Raw genomic sequence first — 25,805 nt, forward strand, 5'->3', positions numbered from 1 at the left:
TGTGTTGCAGTGAGGATGCCATGAGGAAAGCCGGTGTGGCCCACAGCAAATCTAGCAAGGATATGGAGAGCCACGTGTTCCTGAAGGCCAAGACTCGGGTAAGGCCTGCTGGGTGCAGTCCCTGGCAGAGGCACATCCTGGGGTGCCTCTGTGGGTGCAGAGAGAGCGGTGGGGTGGCTGCCTGCTGATTGAAAACCAGCACAGCTGGCTTTGCCTGCAGCACTCTGGGTCATTGCCGGGGCGGGGCGGGGCGGGGGGGGGGCACCACAGGTTAGGTAACCAGGTCTGCAGGTCTGCTCAGTCTCGTCAGAAATGCCCAGTGACTTCTTAGTGTAGCGGGTGACATTAGCAGCCTGTGCATCCCGTGTGCTGGTGGTGCAGGGAAGGGACCAGTGGGCACCTAGGATGCAGGCCCAGCTTTCGGCCCCTTTCACCTGTGGTCAGGGAGCTCGCTCAGGCCTCAGCTGCTCTGTGGAAAGAGGAGCACTGTGCATAAGAACTAGGTCTGTGCTTAGCTTCAGCCCTCTCTGGGGAGTCCTCCTGCAAGCCCTACCAGGGCCCTGATGTGCGGGCCCAGAAGGGTTCCTGTCCATTTTGTTAGGTGAGGAAGGTGATGCTTCTTAAGGTTGAGACCCGGAACATCACGGTGGAGTGGGGAGAAAGATTCCCACTGAGCGGGGCAGGGGCTCGCCCACCTTCCTCTGCACTCTCCCTGGGGTGGAGATGTTTCAGTGGAAGTGAGCTAGAATGGTAGAAATGGAAGGAAATTTTGTAGAAGTGAGGAAGCATGTGTATTTGGAGCACATGTATGCAAGCAGGAGCACGTGTACTGTGGTGAGGTGGGCATGGGCTCTGTGCTGTGGGCACACCACGGGTCTTCAAGAGTTAATAGAAGATGCATCACGAACAAGCAGTGTGTGAGGCAGGCATTGTGGCACAGCGGGTTAAGCTACCACTTTGGCCCCATGTCACCATGTGGGAGAGCCTAATGGAGTTCTGGGCTCCTGGCTTTGGCCTGGTCCAGCCTAGGCCGTTGCAGGCATATGGGGAGTAAAGCAGCAGATGGAAAATCTCTGTCTCTTTCTATCTCTCTCGCTCTTGCTCTTGCTTTGCCTTTCATATAAATAGAGGATTTTTTTTTTAAAAGCAATGAATGGATTTCCAATTTTTGGCACCAAAAGAAGCATCTTTGAATTTCATTTTCCATTGATTTTTTTAAAAAATATTTATTTATTTGACAGAATGACAGGGAGAGGGAGGGAGAGAGAGAAATACCTTTCATCTGCTGACTCACTCCCCAAATGGCCACAATGGCCAGGGCTGGTCCAGGCTGAAGCTTAAAACTCCATTCAGTCTTCTACGTGTTTGGCAGGGGCCCAAATGCTTGGGCCATCCTCCGCTGCCTTCCCACATGTGTTAGCAGGGAGCTGGATTGGACGTAAACCAGCTGGGGCTCGAACTGGCACTTGGATATGGGACACTGAAGTGACAAGTGATGGCCTAATGTGCTGTGCCATAAGGCCAACCTCCCCATTGACTTTGTTTGATGCTCTTTAGAATGTAATCAATATTTTCTTTTCCTTTAAGACTATTATAGAGGTGTAAGTTATATACTATATAATTCACTTGTTTGAAGTGTGGCCTTTTAAAAACTGTTTTATTTTTATTTCTTTGAAAAGCAAAGAGAATGATACACAGGGTAAGATCTTCCATGTGTTGGTTCATTCCTCAAATGTCTGCAACAGCTAAGGCTGGGCTGAGCCGGAGCCAGGACCAGGAGCTGGGAATTCAGTCTGGGTCTCTCACATCAGTGACAGGGGCCCAGCTACTTGAGCCATCACTTGCTGCCTTCTAGGATGTGCATTTCCAAGAAGCTGTGATAGGAAGTGGAGCCGAGACTGAAGCCCAGGCACTCTACTATGGGATGTAGGCCTCCCAGGCAATGTCTCATCCTCTCCAGTGGTCTTTTTTTTAAGATTTATTTATTTGAGAGGCAGAGTTACAGACAGAGAGAGGTCTTCCATCTGCTGGTTCACTCCCCCAAATGACTGCAATGGCTGGAGCTAGGCTGATCCATAGCCAGGAGCTTCCTCCGGGTCTCCCATGTGGGTACAGGGTCTCAAGCATTTAGGCCATTTTCTACTGCTTTCCTAGGCCATTAGCAGAGAGCTAGATCAGAAGAGGAGCAGCTGGGACACGAACTGGTACCCATGTGGCATGCTGGCACTGCAGATGGAGGCTTAACCTACTGTGTCACAGCACTGGCCCCCTTGCATTGGTCTTTAGAATGTTGTGCGATCATTAACACATTAATTTTAGAACATTTTCTGTGAGAGACTCTGTGCCTGTTAGAAGTCATGCCCTCATGCCCCATTTTCCTTTAACCCTTCACAGCCAAGAATATACTTTGTGTTGCTATGGATTTGTCTATTTTGAGCTTTCCCTATAAATACAGACATGTGGTACTTGTTTTCTTGAAACTGGCTTCTTTCATGTAGCATATTTTTCAGGTTTATCCATGAGCCATATTGTAGCGTATGCCTCATTCTTTTTTATTTTTCTTTTTTATTTTTATTTATTTATTTATTTTTATTTTTGACAGGCAGAGTGGCTAGTGAGAGAGAGAGGCAGAGAGAAAGGTCTTCCTTTTGCCGTTGGTTCACCCTCGAATGGCTGCCGTGGTAGGTGCGCTGCGGCCGGCGCACCACGCTGATCCAATGGCAGGAGCCAGGTGCTTCTCCTGGTCTCCCATGGGGTGCAGGGCCCAAGCACTTGGGCCATCCTCCACTGCACTCCCTGGCCACAGCAGAGAGCTGGCCTGGAAGAGGGGCAACCGGGACAGGATCGCTGCCCTGACCGGGACTAGAACCCGGTGTGCCGGCGCCGCAAGGCGGAGGATTAGCCTGGTGAGCCGCGGCGCCGGCTTCATTCTTTTTTATTGCCAGCTGATAATCCATCTGTGGGTGGGTAGATCACATTTTATGTACTCACTCAGTAGTTGATGGACATTTGGGTTGTTCCCACTTTTTGACTATTAAGGAATAATGCTGCGTGGGTGGCAGGAACTCAGGCAGTTGGGCCACTCCATTGCTTCCCAGGAATGTTAGAAGGGAGCTCGGGCTGGTGCCGTGGCTCAATAGGCTAATCCTCCGCCTGCAGCACCAGCACACCGGGTTCTAGTCCTGGTCGGGGCGCCGGATTCTGCTCCTGTTCCTGTCCAGCTCTCTGCTGTGGCCCGGGAGTGCAGTGGAGGATGGCCCAAGTGCTTGGCCCTGCACTCACATGGGAGACCAGGAGAAGCACCTGGCTCCTGCCTTCGGATCAGTGCGGTACGCTGGCCGCAGCGGCCATTGGGGGGTGAGCCAACGGCAAAGGAAGACCTTTCTCTCTGTCTCTCTCTCTCTTTCTCTCACTGTCCACTCTGCCTGTCAAAAAAAAAAAAAAAAAAAAGGAGCTGGATCAGAAGCTGACATAGGATGCAGGTATCCCAAGCAACAGCTTCAACTACTGGGTCACGATGCACAATCCCCTACGTACTAGTTTTTGTGTGGTCATATATATATATATATATATATATATATTTTTTAAGATTTATTTACTTGAAAGTCAGAGTTACAGAGAGAAGGAGAGGCAGAGAGAGAGAAAGGGAGAGAGAGGTCTTCCATCCGCTGGTTCACTCCCCAGGTGACCGCAACCATCAGAGCTGCACCGATCTGAAACCAGAAGCTTTCTCTGGGTCTCCCATGTGGGTGTAGGGGCCCAAGGACTTGAGCCATCTCTACTGCTCTCCCAGGCCATTGCAGAGAGCTGGATCGGAAATGGAGCAGCCGGGATTCGAACCAGCACCCACATGGGATGCCGGCACTGCATGCGGCGGCCTTACCTGCTACACCACAGCATTGACCCCCGTATGTTTTCATTTCTCTTGAATGTGTACCTAGGGGGTTGATGGGTAAGTCTATATTTTTCCTTTTGAGGAATTACCAAACTGTTTCCCAAAGCAGCCGTGCCATTTGAAATTCCTGTCAGCAGCTTATGAGGTTCCAGTTTCACCCCATCATCCTCCCGTTATTGTTTTTTTCCCTAAGAAATTTACATATACACTTTAAAAAATTTTATTTTTTTTATTTTTATTTGAAAGGCAGAACATTGGGGCAGGGGATATTTTCCATTTCCTGATTTATGTCTTAGTTGACCGCAGTAGCCAGGGCCAGGCCCAAGCAGGAGCCAGGAAGTCCACCTGGGACTCCCTTGTGGTAGCAGGAACCCATGTACACTTAGTCACATTAGCAGAGCGGCTGGAGTGGAAGCCGAGCATCCAGGACTCAAACCAGCACCCTGAGATGGGACCACATGACAACAGTGGCTTATGGCTGTGCCACAACACCCACTCACCTCCCCCAACACTTAATATGGTTCTTTTTTATTATAGTCATCATATGTATGAAGTATATCTTATTGTGGTTACAGTTTGTTATTTGCTTGATCAAAAGACGTTAAGCATCTTTCTATGTGCTTATTGATCATTGTCTATTTTCTTTGGAGAAATCTATTCAGATCCTTTTCTAATTGGGTTGTTGGTCTTTTTATTATTGGATCGTAATAGTTCTTTGTACATTTGGATCGAGATTCCTTAATGTGAGAGAGTACTTCCATCTGCTGCAGCTCACTCCGCAGATCCCCGCAGTGGCTGCTACTAGGCCAGGATGAATCTAGGAGCTCTGTCCATATCTCTCATGTGGCAGGGACCCATTAGCTTGAGCTATAACCTGCTGCCTCCCAGGATCTGTATTAGTAGGAGACCAGAGTCAAGAGCCAGAGCCAGGGGCTCATGTTGTGCTGCAGCAGGTTAAACTGCTGCCTGTGACTCCGGCATCCTGTATCAGAGTGCCTGTTAGAGTCCCGGCTGCTGCACCTGGGAAAGCAGTGGAAGATGGCCCAAGTGCTTGTGTTCCTGCCACCTAGATGGGAGACCTAGTTGGAGTTTTCAATTCCTGGCTTCATTCAGCCTGGCCCAGCTGCTGCCATAGTGGCTGTTTTTGGAATGAGCCAACAAATGGAATATCTGTCTCTCCTTCTCCCTTTCTGTCATTCTGCCTTTAAAATAAATAAATCTTGGGTGGGAGTGAGGAGAGCCAGAGAGGCTGTCCCTGTGGTGCAGCGGGTTAAAGCACATATGGGCACCGGTTCGAGTCCTGGCTGCTCCGCTTCCGACCAGCTCTCTGCTATGGCCTGGGAAAGCAGTAGAAGATGGCCCAAGTCCTTGGGCCCCTGCACATGTGTGGGAGACCCAGAGGAAGCTCCTGGCTCCTGGCTTCAGATTGGCCCAGCTCCGGCCATTGTGGCCATTTGGGGAGTGAACCAGCAGATAGGAGACCTCTCTCTCTCTCTCTCTCTCTCTCTCTCTCTCTCTCTCTCTCTCTCTCTTTCTCCCTCTTTCTCCCTCTCTCCAGCTCTCTATAATTCTGTCTTTCAAATAAATAAATTTTTAAAAACAAAAAAAAAGAGCCAGAGCCAGATTTCCAACCCAGGCACTCTGACGTAGGACACATTTGGGACATAAGCATCTTCTACGCTAAATGCCTGCCCCTTGTGAGGGGTTAAAGGCTGAGACCCCAGAACGTGGAGGATGAGGAGGTGTGGTCACGTGTTCCTGGACTCCCAGAGGGCGGGGAGGTTGTGGGTCATGGAGGAGAGAGGCAGGCTTCCCTCCTAATCCTGGCAAGCTTGTGAGTGCAGAGGTGTTGCCCTAAAGGGAGCCAGGGCGCCTGTGGGCTTTCAGGTTGTCCAGTGAATACCCCAAGGCGAGAAGGGCCTTGAATCCTCGTGCCAGAAGGGATTCACCAAATTGCCTGGAGGTGCTCATGCCTCCAGCGATGTTGTTAGCACTGCAGGTTAAAGCCCTTCCAATCCTGATTGGTCGGCTCCAGGTCCCGTGCCAGACCCATTTGCACACTATGAAATGACGTCCCCTTGCAAGGACCTGTGCTCCATGCCTTGTATGTGAACCCATGTGATCCCCACTCAGCCCTGTGGTGTGACACAAGGACACTGAGGCGCACAGTGCCGATTCTCTTGCCCGGGATGTCTGCGGCTGACTAGAGCTAGAGTGTAAACCCTGCTGGGGTGGAGTCAGCCTCCACTCTCAGCCACCTCTTACCTACTCCCATCTATCAAAGCGAAAAGGACACCTGAACCCCCACTTCATTTCCCGAAGACCTTACTCCTGTCTGTGGGACTACAAAAATAGCCATGCCTGAGGCTGGCCGGTGATAGTGACCGCAGTGACTCCAAGGACCCCAGCTGGCCTTCTGAAGACTCAGGAAGACTTGGCGTCCACTGGCTAGGAAGGCAGCCAGGGAGCCTGGTACCTCTGTGTCAACCCCTGTGTAGGCAGTACGGACAGAGGCTTACTAGAACTGGTTGTGTTTCTAGATGTTTGCTCCCTTGGACTTTGAAAGATTAACTTATGTTAAACACACACCACCCGTTTTGCACTTCACAGTATTATACAACATTAGTAAATGTTTCTGTCTGCAGCTTAGATGACTGGTGTAGATCTGAAAGACCCTGGACTAGGGGGCTTCCAAGGTGAGGGTCAGGAGACCAGGGAGGCAAGAGCATCAGCCTGGGAAGCCACCTTGGCCCTTGTCCGGGAGGAGGGCCTGAGTGGAGCAGCTGAGCAGCTGGGATAAAAGGGGAAGGGGAGATGGGCCCTGGCGTGCTCCCCTGGGGACCAGGGAGGAGACGCCGGCTTGCCTCTCGTTAAAGGAGATACTTTCCTGCCTTTCGCCTCCCAAGGGGCTTCGTTCAGTGGTGGTCAGGTTTGTCGCTGACTCGGAATGTGTCCTCTACCGTTCCTGTGTAAGTAAGGACGGTTCACCTGCCCATGAGTTCAGGCACTGGAAGCGTGAAACCTTAGAGCCGAGAAAAACACAGTGTTCCATTACAAGGTGTGGGCCCAAGAGAAGACTAGCGTTAGACAGCTGTTGACATGTCAGGTTGGACTGGGTGCAGCTGCTTCAGAAGAAGGGTCTGGGGTCCTTACTGCCAGCGGTCAGCACTCTTTGTCTCCGCTTAGGGTTAGGGACTCCAGCCCTGCCCTTGGTAAGCAAGCACATTTCCAACGTTCATTTTAAGTTCTAATTGTTTGATTTTTCAGTAGATTATGTTTTTTTTTTTTTTTTAAAGATTTATTTATTTATTTGAAAGGCAGAGTTGTAGAGAGGCAGAGGCAGAGAGAGAGAGAGGGAGAGGTCTTCCATCCCTGAGCTGGCCGATCCGAAGCCAGGAGCCAGGAGCTTCTTCCGGGTTTCCCACATGAGTGCAGGGGCCCAAGGACTTGGGCCATCTTCCACTGCTTTCCCAGGCCATAGCAGAGAGCTGGATCAGAAATGGAGCAGTCGGGATTCCAACCAGCGCCCATATGGGATGCCAGCACTGCAGGTAGTGGCTTTACTCACCATGCCACAGCACAGGCCCTTGTGTTTTTGTTTTTTAAAGATTTGTTTATTTGTCTAAAAGGTAGAGTTACAGAGCGAGAGGAGAGACAGAGTTCTTCCATCTGCTGGTTCACTCCCCAAATGGCCACAATAGCCAGGGCTATGCCAGGCCAAAGCCAGGAGCTTCTTAATCTCGCACATGGTACAGAGGCCCAAGGACCTGGGCCATCTTACTCTGCCTTCCCAGGTGCTTAGCAGGGAGCTCGATCAGAAGTAAAGCAGCCAGGTCGGGGGCTGCGGCTCACTAGGCTAATCCTCCGCCTGTGGCGCCAGCACACCAGGTTCTAGTCCCAGTTGGGGTACCGGTTCTGTCCCGGTTGCTCCTCTTCTAGTCCAGCTCTGCTGTGGCCCAGGAAGGCAGTGGAGGATGATGGCCCAAGTGATTGGGCCCTGGACCCGCATGGGAGACCAGGAGGAAGCACCTGGCTCCTGCCTTCGGATCGGCACAGCACGCCGGCCATGGCAGCCATTTGGGGGGTGAACCAATGGAAGGAAGACCTATCTCGCTGTCTCTCTCTCTCTCTCTCTCTAACTCAGTCTGTCAAAAAAAAAAAAAAAGAAGAAGAAGAAGAAGTAAAATAGCCAGGACTTGACCGACGCTCATATGGAATGCTGGCTCTGCAGGTGATGGTTTAACCCACTCTCCACAGTACCACCTCCTGTGTTATTATTTTCTAGAGATTTATTTGAAAGGCAGATTGACAGAGGGAAAGACACAGAGAGAGATCTCCCATTTGCTGGTTTATTCCCCAAATGGCCACAACGGCCAGAGCTGGGCCAGGCCAAAGCCAGGAGCCTGTAACTCCAGGTCTCCCACGTAGGTGGTAGGAGCCCAAAACTTGGACCATTTTCCACTGCTTTCTCAGGCGCATTAATAGGGAGCTGGATCAGAAGTGGTGCAGCTGAGACTTAAACTGGCTTAGGTATGGGAGGCCAGTATTGTATGCAGTGGCGGCCTAACTGGCTGTGCCACAATGCTAGACCATATGTGTTCTTTAAAGCTTGTTTATTTCATTTATTTGAAAGAGCAAGCAAGAATATGAGAGAAGAATATTGATATTCCATCTACTGGTCAGTCCCCACGTTCCCCTAACAGCCAGACCTGGACTAAGCTGAAGCCAGAAGACAAGGATTCCATCCGAGGCTCCCTGGTGGGTGGCAGGGACTCAGGTATTTGAGCCGTAATCTGTTGACTTCCAAGATGCAGGTGAGCAGGAAACTGATTGGAAAGCCTGGGAGACTTGATCTTAGGTGCTCAGATGTGAATGCCCTATGTGGCAGCTTCACCTGCTGTGCCAGAAACACCCAGCCACTAGGCAGCTGTTTCTTGGAACTGATGCCAAAAGCATTATCAACAAAAGAAAATATAGGTAAATTTGACTTTATCAAAATTAAAAACTTATGGGAGCTGGCATGGTGATACAGCAAGTTAAGTTGCAACCCTACCGGCATTCCACCTCAGAGCACTGGTTCGGGTCCTGGCTGTTCCTCTTCCTATCCAGTTTCTTACTAATGCACCTGGGAAAACAGCAGAAGATGGCCCAAGTACTTGGGCCCCTGCCACCCATGTGGGAGCCGTTGATGGAGTTCCTGGCTCCTGGCTTCGGCCTGGCCCAGCCCTGGCTGTTACGGGCATTTGAGTAGTGAATCAGCAAATGGAAGGTTTCTTTCTTTCTCTGTATTTCCGTCTGTGTCACTCTGCCTTTCAAATAAATAAAATAAAAAATGATAGTAATTCAGTGTTGATCAAGGTCAAGAGAAAGTAGAGCCCTTATACATTGCTGGAGGGAATATAAAATGTTATAACCATCCTGGATAACTGAATGGTGATTCCTCAAAAATGTAAGTGTAGAATTACTATGTGACCCAGCAGGTTTGCTCCTAAATAAATGCAGACACGTATCCATACTGATGTTTGTAGCATCATTCAGGATAGCCAAAAAAATAGCAACATCCCAGATGTCTATCAGTTCATGAAGGAACAAACAGAATGTGGCATAGCCACAGAATGAGGTTTTATTCAGACATAAAGAATAGCAAACTAATAACTGTCACAGCATGGATGATCCTTAATCACATTATATAAATGAAATAAAACAGGAGCCAGTGCTGTGGCGCAGCAGGTTAATGCCCTGGCCTGAAGCACTAGCATCCCATATGGGCACCGGTTCAAGACCCGGCTACTCCGCTTCCCATCCAATTCTCTGCTGTGGCCTGGGAAAGCAATAGAAGATGGCCCAAGTCCTTGGGCCCCTGTACCCACGTGGGAGACCAGGAAGAAGCTCCTGGCTCCTGGCTCCTGATCGGTACAGCTCCGGCCGTTGCGGCCAATTGGGGAGTGAACCAGCGGATGGAAGACCTGTCTGTCTGTCTGTCTGTCTCTCTCTCTCTCTCTCTCTGCCTTTCCTCTCTCTGTGTAACTCTACTTTCCAATAAATAAATAAGTATATTTCTTAAAAAAAAGGAAATAAAACAGTTGAAAACCCTGCATGTTATGTGTTTGCATCTTATTTTTTTTTTAATTTGACAGAGTTAGACAGTGAGAGAGAGAGACAGAGAGAAAGGTCTTCCTTCCGCTGGTTCACTCCCCAAATGGCCGCAGTGGTCAGAGCTGTGCCGATCCGAAGCCAGGAGCCAGGTGCCTCCTCCTGGTCTCCCATGGGGTGCAGGGGCCCAGGCACTTGGGCCTTGTGACTGCATCTTTGTACACTGGAGAAGGCAGCTCTGTAGAGACAGCACCTTAATTTCCTGTTGCTGCTGCCCAGGCAAATCACCAAGAGTGTGGGGGCTCTATCTCTGTGTCCCTGGCTCTGGCCCCTGTGCACAGCTCTGCCCTTGTGGTCATCCTTTCTTCTTCTTCTTCTTCTTCTTCTTCTTTTTTTTTTTTGGATTCATTTATTTGTTTACTTGAAAGTCAGAGTTATACAGAGAGAGAAGGAGAGGCAGAGAGTGACGGAGGTCTTCCATCTGCTGGTACACTACCCAGTTGGTGCACTACCCCGTTGCTGCGCTGATCTGAAGCCAGGAGCCAGGAGCGTCTTCAGGTCTCCCACACAGGTGCAGGGGCCCAAGGACTTGGGCCATCTTGTACTGCTTTCCCAGGCCACAGCAGAGAGCTCGATCGGAAGTGGAACAGCCAAGAAGCCGGGACTTGAACCAGAACCCATATGGGACACCAGCATTGTAGGCAGTGGCTTTACCCGCTAGGCCACAGCGCTGGCCCCCACCCTTTCTTGAAAGGTGACACAAGTTTGCAGCTGTGTGGTTTTATCAGCCTTGGGGAGTCCCATGTATCCTTTGATTTTGTTCATTCTCCGAACTATCTCTGTGGTGTAGCACTCTCAGAACCCTCTGGGACGGCTGCGTGTGTGATGGGGTTGCTGCCGCTGGGTGGGGCTTTTCCACAGTCTTTCCTGTGCCTGACTTGTGGGTGACAGCTGGGGGCTTTCTGAATCCTACACAGCATCTCGTTGGTCCTAGCAAACACCACTTGTTCACTCATCTCCTTGGCCTTCTCTCCAGCACATACTTTCCTAACAGTGACTCTCCTAATTCAGCATTTTGTTTCTTTCCTTTTTTTTTTTTTTTCCTAATCTAAATGGCTCAAGAATTTCCCAAATTCTCAAGTTCAAATTCATTTTTGCATAACAGTTCCGGTCTCAATTTATCACTTTTTCTCTTGCATTTTATTGTAAGCAAAAAGAAAGGAAAACAGGCTGAATCTTCAGCACTTTTCTTGGGAGCTGCTCCACCAGATATGCAGACTCATTGCCTGCAGTCACGCCTTCCCCGCAGCTGTAGGACACCCGGCTCAAGCTGGTGCCGCTGTGTAACAAGTATTTGTCCGATAACGTTCCTCATTTCCTCTGAGCCGTTCCCAGAATTAACCTCTTTTTGTTAGCATAAGATTAATTATTTTTACATATTTGAGAGACGCGCACACACACACACACACACAGCTTCAATCCACTGAGCATGGTCGGGCTGGACTGTGCTGAAGCCAGGAGCCAGGAATTCAATCCAGATTTCCCACGTGGGTGGCAGGGGCCCATCTACATGAAGCTTCACCTGCTACCTTCTGGGGTACCCATTAGCAGGAAGCTGGAGTCTGGACTAGAGCTGGGATGGAAAGCAGACGCTCAGATGCGTGATGCAGGTATCTGAACTGCTAGGCCAAGTTGCTTCTAATATTCATGTGACCTCCAGCAGTCTGTCTTGTTGGTGTATGTATTCCTGAAGATAAGCCAAGAAATCTCTGCTAGTTCCTCACTCTCTTTGAGGCAGAATCTTTAACATCCGTGTTTCTGGTAACAGCCTGGTTCAGGCAATCCAGGTATTTTCCATCCTGCTTCCCAGTTCTAGCTTCTCCTCATTATCCAATTCCAAAGCCACTGCCACATTTTTAGGCACCCCACTCCAGATCTGTATTAGTTTTCTTTGGCTGCTGCAACAGATTACTGCAAACTCAGTGACTTGCTACAATTTCAGAGGCAGGCATTGTGGCGTGACAGGTTAAACTACTGCTCGGGATGCCTATATCCGCTATCAGAGTGCTGACGTGAGTCCTGGCTCTGCTCCTGGTCCAGTTTCTTCCTAATGTGCATCTCGGGGAGGCAACAGATGATGGTGTCAGTACTTTGGGTCCCTTGCTACCCACATGGGAGACCCTAATGGAGTTCTGGATTCCTTGGCTTCAACCTGGACCAGCCCTGGATGTTGTAGGCATTTTTGGAAATGAGCCAGCAGATGGAAAATCGATCTGTCCCCAACCCCTGCCCCACTCTGCCATTCAAGTACATGAAAATAAACAGATAAATATCAAAAAAGGGAGGAGGGTAGTGCCGTGGCATAGTAGGCTAAGTCTGCCTGTACTGTGGCACCAGTGTCCCATATGGGTACTGGTTTGTGTCCTGGCTACTCCTCTTCTAGTCCAGCTCTCCACTATGACCTGGGAGAGCAGTGGAAGATGGCCCAAGTGCTTGGGCCCCTGCACCCACGTGGGAGACCCAGAAGAAGCTCCTGGCTTCTAATTGTCCCGGCTCCGGCTGTTGTAGTGAGAAGTGAACCAATGGATGGAAGACCTTTCTGTCTTTCTCTCTCTCTCTGTCTGTAACTCTGCCTCTCAAATAAATAAATCTTTAAAAAGAAAGAAATTCAGTCTGCCACAGTTCATGAAGCCAGATGTCTGAGCTCAGTCTCACTGTCAGCAGGGCTGTATTCACTCTGGAGGCTCCGGGGGAGACTCCATTGCTTCCAGCTTCCAGCTTGGCACCTGCTGGTGTTTCTTGTCTTGTGACTCGATCACTGCAGGCTTGCAGGCCAGATCATGTGGTAAAATCTCCCCCTGCCTTCTCTCCCCCCTTACACAAGGATATGTGTGACCACATTTAGGAACCAGCTGGATAGTCCAAGCCGGCACCTCCACTGTAAGAGCTATAAAGACCCTTTTCCCAAAGAAAAGTAACACCTGCAGGTTCCAGAAAACAGGGCCTGATATCTATAAGGCCTGTTGTTGAGTGCGTACAGATGGAATGTTGGTCAGTGGCTACCTGGGGCCCCGGGTGCCGTATGGGAATGGCATTTTCCTTGGAGTGATGAAATGTTCCCACATTGGTTGTGGCAATGCCACACGACTGTAAAGATACTGGACCCTGCTGGACATTGGGTGGATTTCATGGTTTGTGAATTGTGTCTCAGTGAACCTGTTTATTTAAAGTGGAATCCCGGAAGGCGATGGAGAACCATCCGAGTCTGCCCATGATGGCCAGGTCAGGTAGTTTGTTTTCCTGGGGTGCAGAGGGGCAGGGGACACTGCTGGGGCTGCCTTGTGTCGGAAGAGCCCCACATAGTTTCTGGTGACTCGTCCAGGGGCCGGGGACCAAAGTCCCAGGAGCCAAGGGTGTACTGGCTTGGGAGGACCCACTCTGGGATCTGATACAAGGGTGCTTCCTAGTGTGCGTGGAACATGTGATCCAGCTTCCTGCTAACCTTGGGAAGCAGCAGAGACGTTGGGTCCCTGCTGCCCATGTGGGGGACTGCACTGAATTCCAGGCCCTTGGCTTTGGCCTGGCTCAGCCCTGGCTCTTGTGGCTATCTGGGGAGTAAACCAGTGGATAGATCTTTCTCCCTTGCTCTGTCTCTTACGCAAATTTAAAAAGAAAAAAATTAGAATGAAGTTCCATTTTGGTACAGAAATGTGAAGTCTTTGCACAGTTTTTTCATAATACGTGTTTTCCACAGACTCTCTGAAGCACCCTCACATATTTTAAAATCTAATTAGGACAGTGTCAGCGGGACATGGAGCACGGAGACATTGCGAGCTCTAAGCCGGCGCCAGCGGTTGCTGCAGTTGGCGGCGCTCCCTTGCCTGTGTCCCTCCTACAGCCCTCAGAGTGCTGTGTGCCTGTGCGCTGTGGAGTGCATCTCCACACGGCGGACACTGCCTGGGCCCCGCCTGGCATGACCTCAGGCTTACGGTGGCGTCGGGGTCGGTCAGTGGGAAGGCCTCCCTCGAGTCTCAACACTTGGTGTGTAATAGGTGGCTTGTCTGACTCAGACCCAAAGCGGGCCTTTTCTGCCTCCGGCCACACTCAGCCTGTTGAGGGAACAGCTCTGCAGTCCCACAGACCCTCCCAAGCTCTTGCCTGCCCCTGCTTGTGTACTGGTGCTGGGTGGGCAGAGCAGAGGGGCTGTGGTCTTGTTAGCAAGAGTGCCCGATGTTCGCGAGGTCCGAGGAGACGGTTGCCCAGGGCTTTGGGGAATGACAGCCTGCCCCTCCTTGTAAGGCTCCGCTTTAGCATCCAGGGCCCCATCTGCTTAGATGGTACTGGTCCTTAATCCTGGCTTTTCTCTGACACATGTTACAGGGAGTCGGTCTGTCAAAACTCGTTTTTTTGTTGTTTTAAATCAGTCAGCTTGCAGGGCTGGGGCTGTGGCTCAGCATGTTCAAGCCACAGCCTCCAGTGCCAGCATCTCATATGGGTGCTGGTGTGAGCCCCGGCTGCTCCACTTCCGATCCAGCTCCCTGCTAATGTACCTGGGAGCGCAGCAGAGGATGGCCCAAGTGCATGGGCCCCTGCACCCACGTAAGACCTGGAAGAAGCTCCTGGCTTCAGCTTAGTCCAGTCCTTTTTGGCAGCCTTTTGGGGCATGAACCAACAGATAGAAGATCCCTCTGTCTGTCTCTCCTTCTCTTTCTCTGTAACTATGCTTTTCAAAATAAATCTTTAAAAAAAAAAAACAACCAGCCAGCTTGCCTGCAACCCTTCTTGCTCAGAACCCCAGGAATGCTGTCTTAGTGATCTTTCTAGATGGGTTCTCCTGCTTTGAAGAACATTTCCAGCTCGGAGCTGTGCCTGTGGTGTGCTTCTGTCTGTTGCCTTCATTCATTTTGATGCTTAGAGGGTTCCCAAGCCCCTTCCTGTCACGCTTGGGCCCTTGTACAGCACTGTGATTCTTTTGTAGCTTGCTGGCACTTAGGGCCCGAATCAGCTCGTCCTCCAAGGGAGAGCGTTCAGAGCAGGCAGCGTGGGTGCTGCTCTGGTCATTGCTTTTGGGCCTTTTAGTACACAGAACGAAGAGCATGTTTTTGAAACAAACACACACCAAAAACATAATTTTTCCTTTCCAGTTCAAATTGAACTTTACAACATTTTCCAGTTCTTTTATTTTATTGTTTGGTTCTGTATTAACTTGAGAGGCAGAGAGACAGGGCTCCCACCCATTGGTTCCCTCACCAGTACCCATAACGGTTGGAGATAGGCCAGGAGCCAGTAATGCAATCCAGGTCTCCTGTGTGGGTGGCGAGGACCCAGCTGCTGGAGCCACTGCTTCTGCCTCCCAGGGTCTGCACTGGCAGGAGCCAGAGCTGGGACTCAAAGCTAGGCACCAGGATCTAGGACATGGGCCTCTTAGTGGTGTCTCACTCACTAGGTCAGTTGTCCACCCCTTCCAGTGTTTCTTTTGGCAGATTTTCGTGTGTATTCACATTCTCCAGGTGTTGTACAAAAAGCGGGGTGTGGTGCAGTGTGGGGTTGTTTTATAAGGAGTGTTCACATTTACCTCCTGCTACTCTGCTTCCTGGAGCTCACCCCCACGGTATGTCAGTGGGCCCTGGTATATCTAACATACATCAAGCAAGTATTCAAACTCTGAGAAGCTTTCTTATACATTTCTGTTATCTTATCTATGAACCAGCCTTAACTCCAACCTAGACTTATTTTTTTTAAGAATTTATGGATTTTTTTTTTAAAGATTTATTTATTTATTTGAAAGGGTTACGTAGAGAAGGAGAGGCAGAAAGAGAGAGGTCTTCCATTCACTGGTTCACTCCCCAATTGGCCACAATGGCCGGAGCTGTGCTGATCTGAAGCCAGGAGCCAGGAGCTTCTTCCAGGTCTCCTACGCGGTGCAGGGGCCGTCTTCTCCTGCTTTCCCAGGCCACAGTAGAGAACTGGATCGGAAGTGGAGCAGCCAGGACTTGAACTGGCACCCATGTGGGATGCCGGCACTGCAGGCTGAGGCTTTACCTGCTACACCACAGCACCGGCCCCAAGCCTGGACTTGTAAAGCTCTGATGGGAGGAGGGGGAGTGCCAGGTGACCTGAGGGAGCTTGATGCTCCTCGGCCTTTCTTGTGCATCAGTCCTGGGACCGTTGGCGTACTCTGGGGTAGGAGGGAGCGCCTCTGTCTGGACAGGGGCTGGGCATTTTCACACCTGAGAGGCCCCTTTAGGTCACCAGTGTCCACAGAAGGTGACAGGCAGCCCCGCTCTGGAGGTCAGAGACACAGCATGGAGACCAGGATTTTGTCCTGTGTAAGGAGCTGTGATGTCTGACCTGCAGGCCTGTTCCTGGACAAAGTGACTTGGGAAGAATATAGGAAATGTGTTCATCCCACAGGAGAGCCCCTTGGCCAGCAGGGGCCAGCTGTGTTCTGTTCCTTTCTTTCATCTGATGTTCGATCCCTCTCTCCTTGTCAGGTCTCCTCACACTGGTTTCCAGGCACTGCCCTGGGCCAGGAGTGGCATCAGGCACTGCAGTGTGTTGATGTCTGGTCCGCTGGCTGCAGGCGCTGGGCCGCTGGTGGGCCTCCCTCAGTCCTGCTCCTGTGCACAGGGTTCTGGGAACGTGTTCCTGAGCCCCTGTCAGCATGACTGTGTCTAAGTAGATGGACGCTGTCACTTGTGAACCCCGTTTCCTCTTGTTTTGCCTTTTATGGCAGTGGAGAAAATTCACCAGTTCTTTTTAAGGTATCGCAGACTTACATGATGGCCTGAGGAGATGTCAGCCGTGGGCCTGACTGGTTCCCAGCGCCCCCCCCCCCCCAAACCCACCCCTGCCTTGTACTTGGCCACCTCGTTTCTCATCTCTAACCTCCTTTGGTCCCACACCTCCCTTCCCCATTCACCGCACTGCCGTCCTTCAAGGCCAGGCATGTTGAGTTTTTTCTTTTAGAAGTTTGTCAGGGCCAGCACTGTGGTGTATCAGGCTAAGCCTCCATCCTATAAGGGTGCCAGCTCAAGTCCTGGCTGCTCCTCTTCCAATCCAGCTCTCTGCTTATGGCCTGGGAAAGCAGTGGAAGATGGTTCAAGTGCTTGGGCCCCTGCACCTGCGTGGGAAACATGGAAGAACTTCCTGGCTCCTGGCTTCATAGTGGCTCATTTGGGGAGAGAACCAGCAGATGGAAGACCTCTGTCTCTCCCTCTGTCTGTGGCTCTATGTCTCAAATAAATTAAAAAAAAAAAAAAACTTTTGTTTTTAAAGTTTTGAATTTTTTATTTATTTGAAGTACAGACAGAGAAAGAGCTTCCATCCACTGGTTTCTCTTCCCAGATTTCTTCAGTAGCTGGGGCCAGAACCAGGCCAAAGTCAGCAGCCTGAAACTCGGTCCAGGTCTCCCATGGGGGTGGCAGGGACCCAGCTACTTGAGCCGTTCGTTACCAGTGCCTCCCAGGGTCTGCATTAGCAGGAAGCTGGATCAGAAGCAGCTGGGACTTGAACCTAAGCACTTCAGTACCGGAGGTGGATGTGCCAGGCAGGGTCTTAACTGCTGCCCTTAATGCCTGCCCCATGCTGTCTTTCTGACCAGGGATCGATTGGAGCAGTTTGAAGTTGGGATGTTGACATGCCCTCCCTGGTGTCCCTTTGTCCAGCAGTGCCTCACTGTCTCTCCCTCTGTCCCTGCCCCTTGGCAGGTGGCTCCTCCCAGCTTCTTCACTCCCTTGGGCCTCTTCCTGTTATACTACTCCAATTATCCTGGCTGAACAGAGATGGCAGGATGGGGCCCGGCACTGTGACATAGTGGGTAAAGCTGCCACATGTAGTTTGAGTCCTGGCTGCTCACTTCCGATCCAGCTCTCTGCTGTGGCCTGGGAAAGCAGTAGAAGATGGCCCAAGTCCTTGGGCCCCCTCACCCATGGGGAGGAGACCCAGAAGAGGCTCCTGGCTCCTTGCTTTAGATCTGTGCAGCTCTGGCTGTTGTGGCAATCTGGGGAGGGAACCAGAGGATGGAAGACCTTTCTCTCTCCCTCTGCCTCTGTCTCTGCTTCTCTGTAGCTCTGCCTTTTAAATAAATAAATAAATCTTAAAAAAAAAAAAAAAGGAAGGAAAGGAGGGAGGGAGGGAGGGAAGGGAAGGGAGGGAGGGAGGAAGAAAGAACGAACAAAATGGCAGGGTGGAGTTTGGAGACAGACCAAGGGATAATAAAGATACAGGAAGTGTCGTTGTGTCCTCATATGTATCAGACGCCACTTCCTCTGTCTTTCCCTTTCCCTGCCGCCTTGTCCGTCTGCTGTCTAGTGGCCTCTCAGTACCACAGTGGCGTCAGAGGGCAGCTGTGGGAACAGGGCAGAGAGCCAGAGCTTTGCCCTCCCCGGGCTGCCTTGCCATCAGGGAGCAGTGCTGCTGTGAAACCAGATTGTCACTTGGGCATCCCTTCGCTGGCCACAGGACAGACTCAGTAGTGATTTCACCAGAACACCCAGCAGTGAACGTCCTTGGGTGGACAGAGGACAGTCGATCTTGGGCAGCCTGGACAGAGGACCCCGGGCAGGGAGTGGCCTTCCTGGCCACCGTTGTATAGTGCTTTGCTGCCCCACTTGCTGCACAGTTAACTCAAACAAACACAGATGCCCAGGAAGCACAGCCAGGGATGCCCCATGGAGATTTGCATGTAGAGAGAGTGTCAGCAGGGAGAAGGCAGCAGCCGGCTGAGGACAGACAGTGCCCAGGTGCCAGCTGCACCTGCTTCCTCCAGGCACGTGACCCCTGCTGAAGCCGGAAGGGTCTCTGTCCCCTTCTTGTTTCTTTGTTTCCATTTGCCTTTTCCTGGCTGGAAGAGCAGAGCCTGAGAGTGCTCCTCTGAGCCAGTGTGGGTCAGTCACCATCCAAGTGAGCCTCAGAGTCCAGAGCCTTCTGGGAAGAACCTCAGCCCGGTGGCCGAGGCGGGTAGAGGGCAGGAAGGGAGTCACCCAGCAGTTCACCTCTACCTGGATTAAACTACTTCCTGTTTTCACTTCTAGGATGAATACCTTTCCCTCGTGGCCAGGCTCATCATCCACTTCCGAGACATTCGTAAGTAAGATTGCACCTTTCTGGTGGTTGTGGTCTCTCTGAGAGGCCGGCCCTGGCTGTGCTTCAGCAGGGGCGTTCTGGGTGGACCCAGCGCCCGAGAGGGAGCCTCTGTGAACTTACCGGCCTGGTGCTGCCTTTGAGCCTGGGCTCCCGGTCCTCCCAGTTCTCCCAGAGCCTCAGCCTCTGGTTCCGACATAATCTAAACTGGACTTGGGCTTTTGCTTATCTGCTCCATCCCCTTCTTACGGCACTGCTGCTTTGACCTCTGGGTAGTTCTTAAAAATGCAGCATACCCTGCCACGGAAGCTTCCTTACCTAAAAGATGGTTTATTCGCCCCGGAGGCCTGAGGTTGGCCTGCTAAGCCCCTGCCCCAGCTCCCTGCCGGGCTGAGGGTCTCTTGCCTTGCACTCTGCCTCCTTTGACTCAGGCCTGCCGTGGTTCTGTAGCAAGGCCAGGCAGCGGCCCTGTCCTTTGGAAGTGAGTTGTTCACGCATCCCGGGGCCAGGGTTCTAGGCACTTTTGTGTGTCATGGGGAGGCACGTAGACACTTTGGAGGAGTGTTCCTTGGGAAGAAAACCGGAGCCGGTGGCTCCTGCCCTCACAGGCCTGGTTGCAGAGCGCATGCTGACAGAATGTGGGCGCAGAGGGAGCTGCAGCTTCCACATCAGCCAGGGAGGGCAAAGGGAGACCTTGAGGGCCCCAGCAGGTTTCAGGTCCTCCCACGCTCACATTTTTTGTTTTTAAGATTTTATTTATTTTGTTGAAAGGCAGAGTTACAGAGAGACAAAGGCAGAGAGAGAGAGAGAGCGGTCTTCCATCCTCTGGTTCACTCCCCAAATGGCCACTACAGCCAGAGCTGAGCCAATCTGAAGCCAGGAGCCAGGAGCTTTTACTGGGTCTCCCATGTAGGTGCAGGGGTCCAAGGACTTGGGCCATCTTGTACTGCTTTCCCAGGCCATAGCATAGAGTTGGATCAGAAGTGGTGCAGCCAGGACTCGAACCGGCGCTCATATGGGATGCCAGCACTGCAGGCGGAGGCTTTACCACAACGCCGGCTCTGCCCATCCACCTTTGCCCAGCATGGCCAGCAAGGCACACAGGACCTCCCTGTCTTTGTGGTGTTGAGGAGGCCCTAGTAGGAAGGAAGGAGATGGAACCACAAGACGAAGGAGCAGCCTGGATGCCTGGATGCCCAGCCTGGCGTCCTGGGGAGAGCTCGCTGCACTCTGCTTGTCGAGGCTTGTGCGGTCCTGGGGGGCTCCAGCTACACTGCCTCCCAGAGCAGGCTGAAATGGACGTGTCGCCGTGTTCCCAGCACCATTCCAGCCACGTTGTGTTGTTCCCTTGTTTGTGCTTCCAGGCTTGGGTTGTGACCTTGGACCTGGAAGGGAGGAAGGAAAGGCAGAGAAGGCAGAGTCCCCTGACCCCACTGTGCCTCAGCCTTGGGGGCAGTTCCTTGAGGCCCCAGAGTCGGTGCTGCCAGGGGTGGACATCCCGCCCCACCCCCAACACCCCTCTTGCCCCCGGTTGTCAGGAACACTAGGAGCTCCTTGGGGTTAATGTTGGGAGCCCTGAGGTCTGTCTGGCCTCCTTTCTAGGCAGGGTCAATTCAGTTTCAGCAAACGACCTCTGGTCAGAGGCCTGCAAAGCTGACTTCACCATGGAGATGTGTGTTTGTATAAGAACTGTGTTTACTTTGGTTTTTCTGTTTCTGCTTTTCTGTAGATAACAAGAAATCTCAAGCTTCTGTCAGTGGTAAGAATTTTCCCTTTTAATAAAATCTTTCCCAGCCTTGTGTGGAGCAGCACAACCAAGAGTGGCTCGACTCTGTGCTGAGGTTGACTTTCGAGAGAAGAGTGGGGACGTGAAGGTGGCCGCGGGCAGAGGCTGGCCCGCGATGGCCCACTGCACCCCTGTAAAGTCAGCCACTGCCCTGTTCCCTTTCATGCAAATGCTAGTTTTGCCCAGCAAAATGACTATAAAACTCGCAAAGCTATTAAGACATTGTCTGAAGATTCTGATCTCTATTCAGTATAATGTCTGTAGTAGCGTTCTTAGAGGACAGCTGAGAATCCACTTTGTTAAGTTACAGATCTTTGTAAGTTTATAATTTCAAAGCTTTCTCATATCAAGGAGTCCTTGTCAGTTTCAGTTCAGCCCTGGTCTCTGTTCACTGAGCCACCAGTGAAGGGGTTAGCAGATCTGGGCTGCCAGCCAGATGCCGGCCTGCCAGGAAGGAACTGAGACATGTCACAGGTCGCTCAACGTGGTCCTCCCGTAGGCGGCAGAGCTGTAAATGGCACTGTCCACACTAGTCTCCGCCATGCCCGCTGCCCCTGTCGAATGGCTCCACCTCGGCCAAAACAACGATAGTCCTGCCGTCCATGTCTGGGTGGGTTCCGAATATGTGGCCAGAAGAATGTCTGGGGTCCAAGGCATTGGAGTGTGGAGTACTGGCAACCGCTCAATTTGGGGCATGGTAACCCTGCTAGGCTCTGCCTGTCTGCAGGTAGCCATTTGCAGTGATAGTCCACGCTGTCATGATGATGGCAGCTAGCATAGCACTGGTCCCTGAGCTGAATCCGCAGACCAGGGGCTTTGGCAAACATGGCCGTCCCGGCCTCTCTGCGTGTCCTGGGGTGCTGATCCTGGCCACGGGGCCAACGCTTGATCAGCATGCTGCAGAGACTGGGCAGCAGCAACAGGCCTCAGTGTGTCCCTGCAGTCTGCCTTGCTTCTAGAAGGGCTGTCACACTTTGTTGTCTCTGGAAGTCCCAGTGATGTGCTCACCAGCAGGGGGGCTGTACAGCCAGGAGGAGCAGAGCCACCACTTTGCACTTGACATTTCAGCCCATCTTCAGTTGAGCTGCAGGCATCAGAGGGGCTGCTGGTCCCTTAAAACCAGGGCCCCTGCACAGGCCAGGGTAGGGGCTTTGGGTGTCTGCCCTGCCCTCGCAGGCTCCCGGTCTAGAAACAGTGACTGACATACCCAGTGTTCTGGCCGCTGGCATTATGGAGGCTCCAGGACTGTGGTATCTTACTGTTTGGGACTTGGGAGGGTCGAGCCTGTAAGTGGGAGGAGGTCTGTGGTCTGGGAACCTCACGCCTGGGAGCGTGCCCTGTTCAGTGGGTGCTCTCCTGGGACACCACTCCCTGTGTTCCCACAGATCCTATGAATGCACTCCAGAGCCTGACTGGCGGACCTGGCGCAGGAGCAGCTGGAATTGGCATGCCTCCTCGGGGCCCAGGACAGTCCCTGGGCGGCATGGGCGGCCTTGGCACCATGGGACAACCGATGCCCCTCTCAGGGCAGCCACCCCCTGGGACCTCAGGGATGGCCCCTCATGGCATGGCTGTGGTGTCTACAGCAACCCCACAGAGTGAGTACGATGCTTCCGGAGCATTCGCTGCTTCTTCACACACGACAGTGCACTTCATTGCTCTGCTCACAGGGATATGGAGAAGAGCATGGGGACGCTCCTGAGAGTTCTGTCCTTTTGTCTGTGTGTGCAGAGCGAAGGCTCCGAACCTGCTTCGAGTAGCCAGAGGGATTAAATGATGATACCCACAGCCTCCTTCTGGCCCTGGGAGACAGGAGGACTCAGAGGAGGTTGGGGACAGCCTGGGCTCCCATCCAGGGGCTCGCGTTCTGTTGCTGAAATGGAAACAGGATGTTTCCAGGGGTTCTCAGCCACAAAGCAGTGCTGTGTCAGCACCCACAGCCCCATGGTCTGCCCCAGGGCTTGGGAGCCGCCTTTTGTGGTGTTGCTGCTTGGTCAGCCCTGGGCCTCAGGAGGTGTCCCTCCCTTGAAGGAGGTGCTTTGTCCTCTTGGCTCTTTTCTGTGGGATGTGGCCGCTCATCCTCTGCAGCTGCCCTCGACAGGTGTCCCAGGTGCTCTCATGGGGAAGCCCAGAGCCTCCTCCCTCTGTCTGGAGCCCTTCTTGATGCTCCTTTGATTCCCATGGACACGGACTCAGTGCTTGGATATGCCAGGCCCGCTACAGAGGGTGTCAGCGCTTCCTCCTTTGTGTAACTGTTCACTTTTCAAGTAGCTTCTGGGTCACAGGAAGTTGTAGAGTGGCACAGAGCTACCCCATGCCCTGTGCTCAGCTGCTCCCAGTGGTACTGTCTCAGTGCATTGTCGCAAACAAGAAGTCAGCGTCGGCGGGGCCCCCACCTCCCACCTCCCACCTCAGGTGGAGATTTGATTCAGACTCCATCTGCATTTTTTTCACACAGTATTGGCCCTCTACATTACAGGGATACGTAGATCTTTCTTTCTTTCTTTGCTTCCTTCCTTCCTTCTTTCTTTCAAGATTTATTTTATTTATTTGAAAGAGTTAGAGAGGTAGAGACAGAGAGAGGTCTTCCATCTGCTGGTTCACTCCCCAGATGGCCACAACAGCTGGAGCTATGCCGATCTGAAGCCAGGAGCCAGGAGCTTCTTCCAGGTCTCCCACATGGGTGCAGGGGCCCAAGCACTTGGGCCATCCTCCACTGGCTTCCCAGGCACGCTAGCGGGGAGCTGGATCAGAAGTGGAGCAGCCAGATCTTGAACTGGCTCCCATATGGGATGCTGGCACCGCAGGTGGTGGCTTTCTTTACCTGCTACACCACAACACCAACCCCACACGTGTAGTTCTGTGAGATTGTATTGTGTGTGGCATCAAGGATGCCTGCATGCACAAGGTCATTGCAGCACCTCCAGCAGCCCATCTTGTGTTGCGTGTTAAAAGTCGTGTGGTCCCGGCCGGCGCCGCGGCTCAATAGGCTAATCCTCTGCCTGCGGCACTGGCACACCAGGTTCTAGTCCCAGTCGGGGCACCGATTCTGTCCCAGTTGCCCCTCTTCCAGTCCAGCTCTCTGCTGTGGCCCGGGAGTGCAGTGGAGGATGGCCCAAGTGCTTGGGCCCTGCACCCCATGGGAGACCAGGAGAAGCACCTGGCTCCTGGCTTCGGATCAGTGCGGTACGCCGGCCACAGCGGCCATTGGAGGGTGAACCAACGGCAAAAGGAAGACCTTTCACTCTGTCTCTCTCTCTCACTGTCCACTCTGCCTGTCAACAAACAAACAGTCGTGTGGTCCCTTGAGCTGGACCCTGGCTTGCACTGCTGTACTTCCCATCTCCGTAGCCGTGTGACTTGGTGAGTGTTACCCAGGGAATCGCACTAGATGGGAGTTTGTGACGTGGGCTCCTTTGCTGGGCATGCTCCCCTTCAGACCCAGGTTGTTGTCCAGGAGGCATCCACGAATGGGTGTTCTGTGGTTTGGTTGTCCACCCACCCCCAGGACATTTGCATTGTTTCCAGTCTTTGGCTGTTAGAAGTAAGCAGCCATGGGCAGGTTTTGGTATTCGGGTGTATTTGTCATGCATCCCCAACAGTAACCCCAGGAGGAGGGGAGCAGCACCACCTCCGCTCCGGGGAGATGGTTGCAGCTGAGAAGTCACATCCCAGGCCAAGAAGCTGTGCTGGAAGCCACCGCCTGACCCCAGCCCCCTGTTGGTGTGGAGCTGCTTCTCCAAGGCTGTGGCAGCCTTGCTCCCAGCACCCCTCCTCATGTCCTCCTCTTCCTCTTCCTGGCTTCTCAGCACCCATCTCAGCGCGCGCTCGGATCTCCTTTTGCTGATACGGGCTCTGCTTGCTTCTGGCCCCAAGCCCCCTCTTCTCTTGTCTTACCTGATGACCCACAGTGTGGGCGTGTGGGAGAAGACGCAAGTGCTGACTTTGGCTCCTTTTTTTGCATTATACTTGAAGAAGTTCTTTTTGTCATAAGCATATGGCTTTACGAAATAATTTAAAAATGTGTGAGTTTAGCGTGCTCACAGGGTTTGCTCCCACTCCTGAGACTTTGTCTTACGGCCTTTTTTGTCCGAAGTTCAGTGGGGAAGCCCTGGCGTCCTGCCCACACCCTCCTTTGGTCTGGCCTTGCCCACATCCTGTGGGCAAGCTTCTGAGGATCTGGTCTACTATGTGCACTGCTTGAAAACTGGAGTGGGTTCTCTGCCTCTGCATCCTGCTGCCACCCATGTCAGAGATCTTCCCTCGCCCTTGACAGCTGGTCTGCCTGAGACAGGCGGCCAGTGGGTGTTGGAGATCCCTCTCCGATGCCTTCTGCGGGAACTCCTGCGTGCCCAGGGCCTGGGCCAGAGGTCTTGCCAGGGACTCTCAAAGGGCAGGCCAGGGGACCCAGGCTAGTCAGAAAATGCTGGAACTTCTGACCGAGTATGACTGGGGCCTACAGTACAGGCTTGGAGCAAGGCTTACATTTCCCTCTCCGGTTTTGTTCCTTGAAGAGTTTTATACCACATTCATGAAAAGCTGACTTTAAAATTGAATCACTCCTACTTCGACCTGTGGCGTCTTGGTGCTAAGGGCCTTATCCCTCCTGAATAGTGAGGTCCTGTTGGGGTACACTTCGGACTGTGGCCTGTGGGAAGTGGGGGTAGCTCTGTGCCCTGCTGAGGCTGGGCCCACTATCAGCAAGGGGAAGGCAAGCCTAGGGTTCCTCTCTCCAGCCAGGATCCGTGCTGAAGCTTGGGGCACCTCTTGGTTGTCCCGTCAGAAGGTAGAGATGGGAGGGGGATGTCCCAGGCCTGTGAGAACTGCGCGGTTAAGGGCAGAGGTCAGCAAACGTGAGAGCAAGGAGAGGCGGCGTGAGAGAGAGCAGAGACGACAGGCAGGTGCAGACTCACTCGGGGGCCACACACAGGACTGGTTCAGACACAA

General features: G+C 52.4%; 1 protein-coding gene across 8 annotated transcripts in view; it reads left to right on the forward strand.

The window, feature by feature from the left end:
• MED15 (mediator complex subunit 15) overlaps nucleotides 1-25,805 on the forward strand; it is a 76,759-nt gene that overhangs the window by 25,022 nt on the left and 25,932 nt on the right. For 7 of the 8 annotated variants that reach the window (XM_062182591.1, XM_062182594.1, XM_062182588.1 and 4 more), the window contains 4 exons: nucleotides 11-98; nucleotides 19,024-19,075; nucleotides 20,802-20,831; nucleotides 22,244-22,456. In XM_062182591.1, coding sequence (XP_062038575.1) covers nucleotides 11-98; nucleotides 19,024-19,075; nucleotides 20,802-20,831; nucleotides 22,244-22,456 — 383 coding nt within the window. The remainder of the gene's footprint in view (nucleotides 1-10; nucleotides 99-19,023; nucleotides 19,076-20,801; nucleotides 20,832-22,243; nucleotides 22,457-25,805) is intronic. The other variant, XM_062182593.1, reaches the window with a different exon arrangement.

Source organism: Lepus europaeus, chromosome 23 (genome assembly GCF_033115175.1).
Source record: "Lepus europaeus isolate LE1 chromosome 23, mLepTim1.pri, whole genome shotgun sequence".
NCBI lineage: Eukaryota > Metazoa > Chordata > Mammalia > Lagomorpha > Leporidae > Lepus > Lepus europaeus.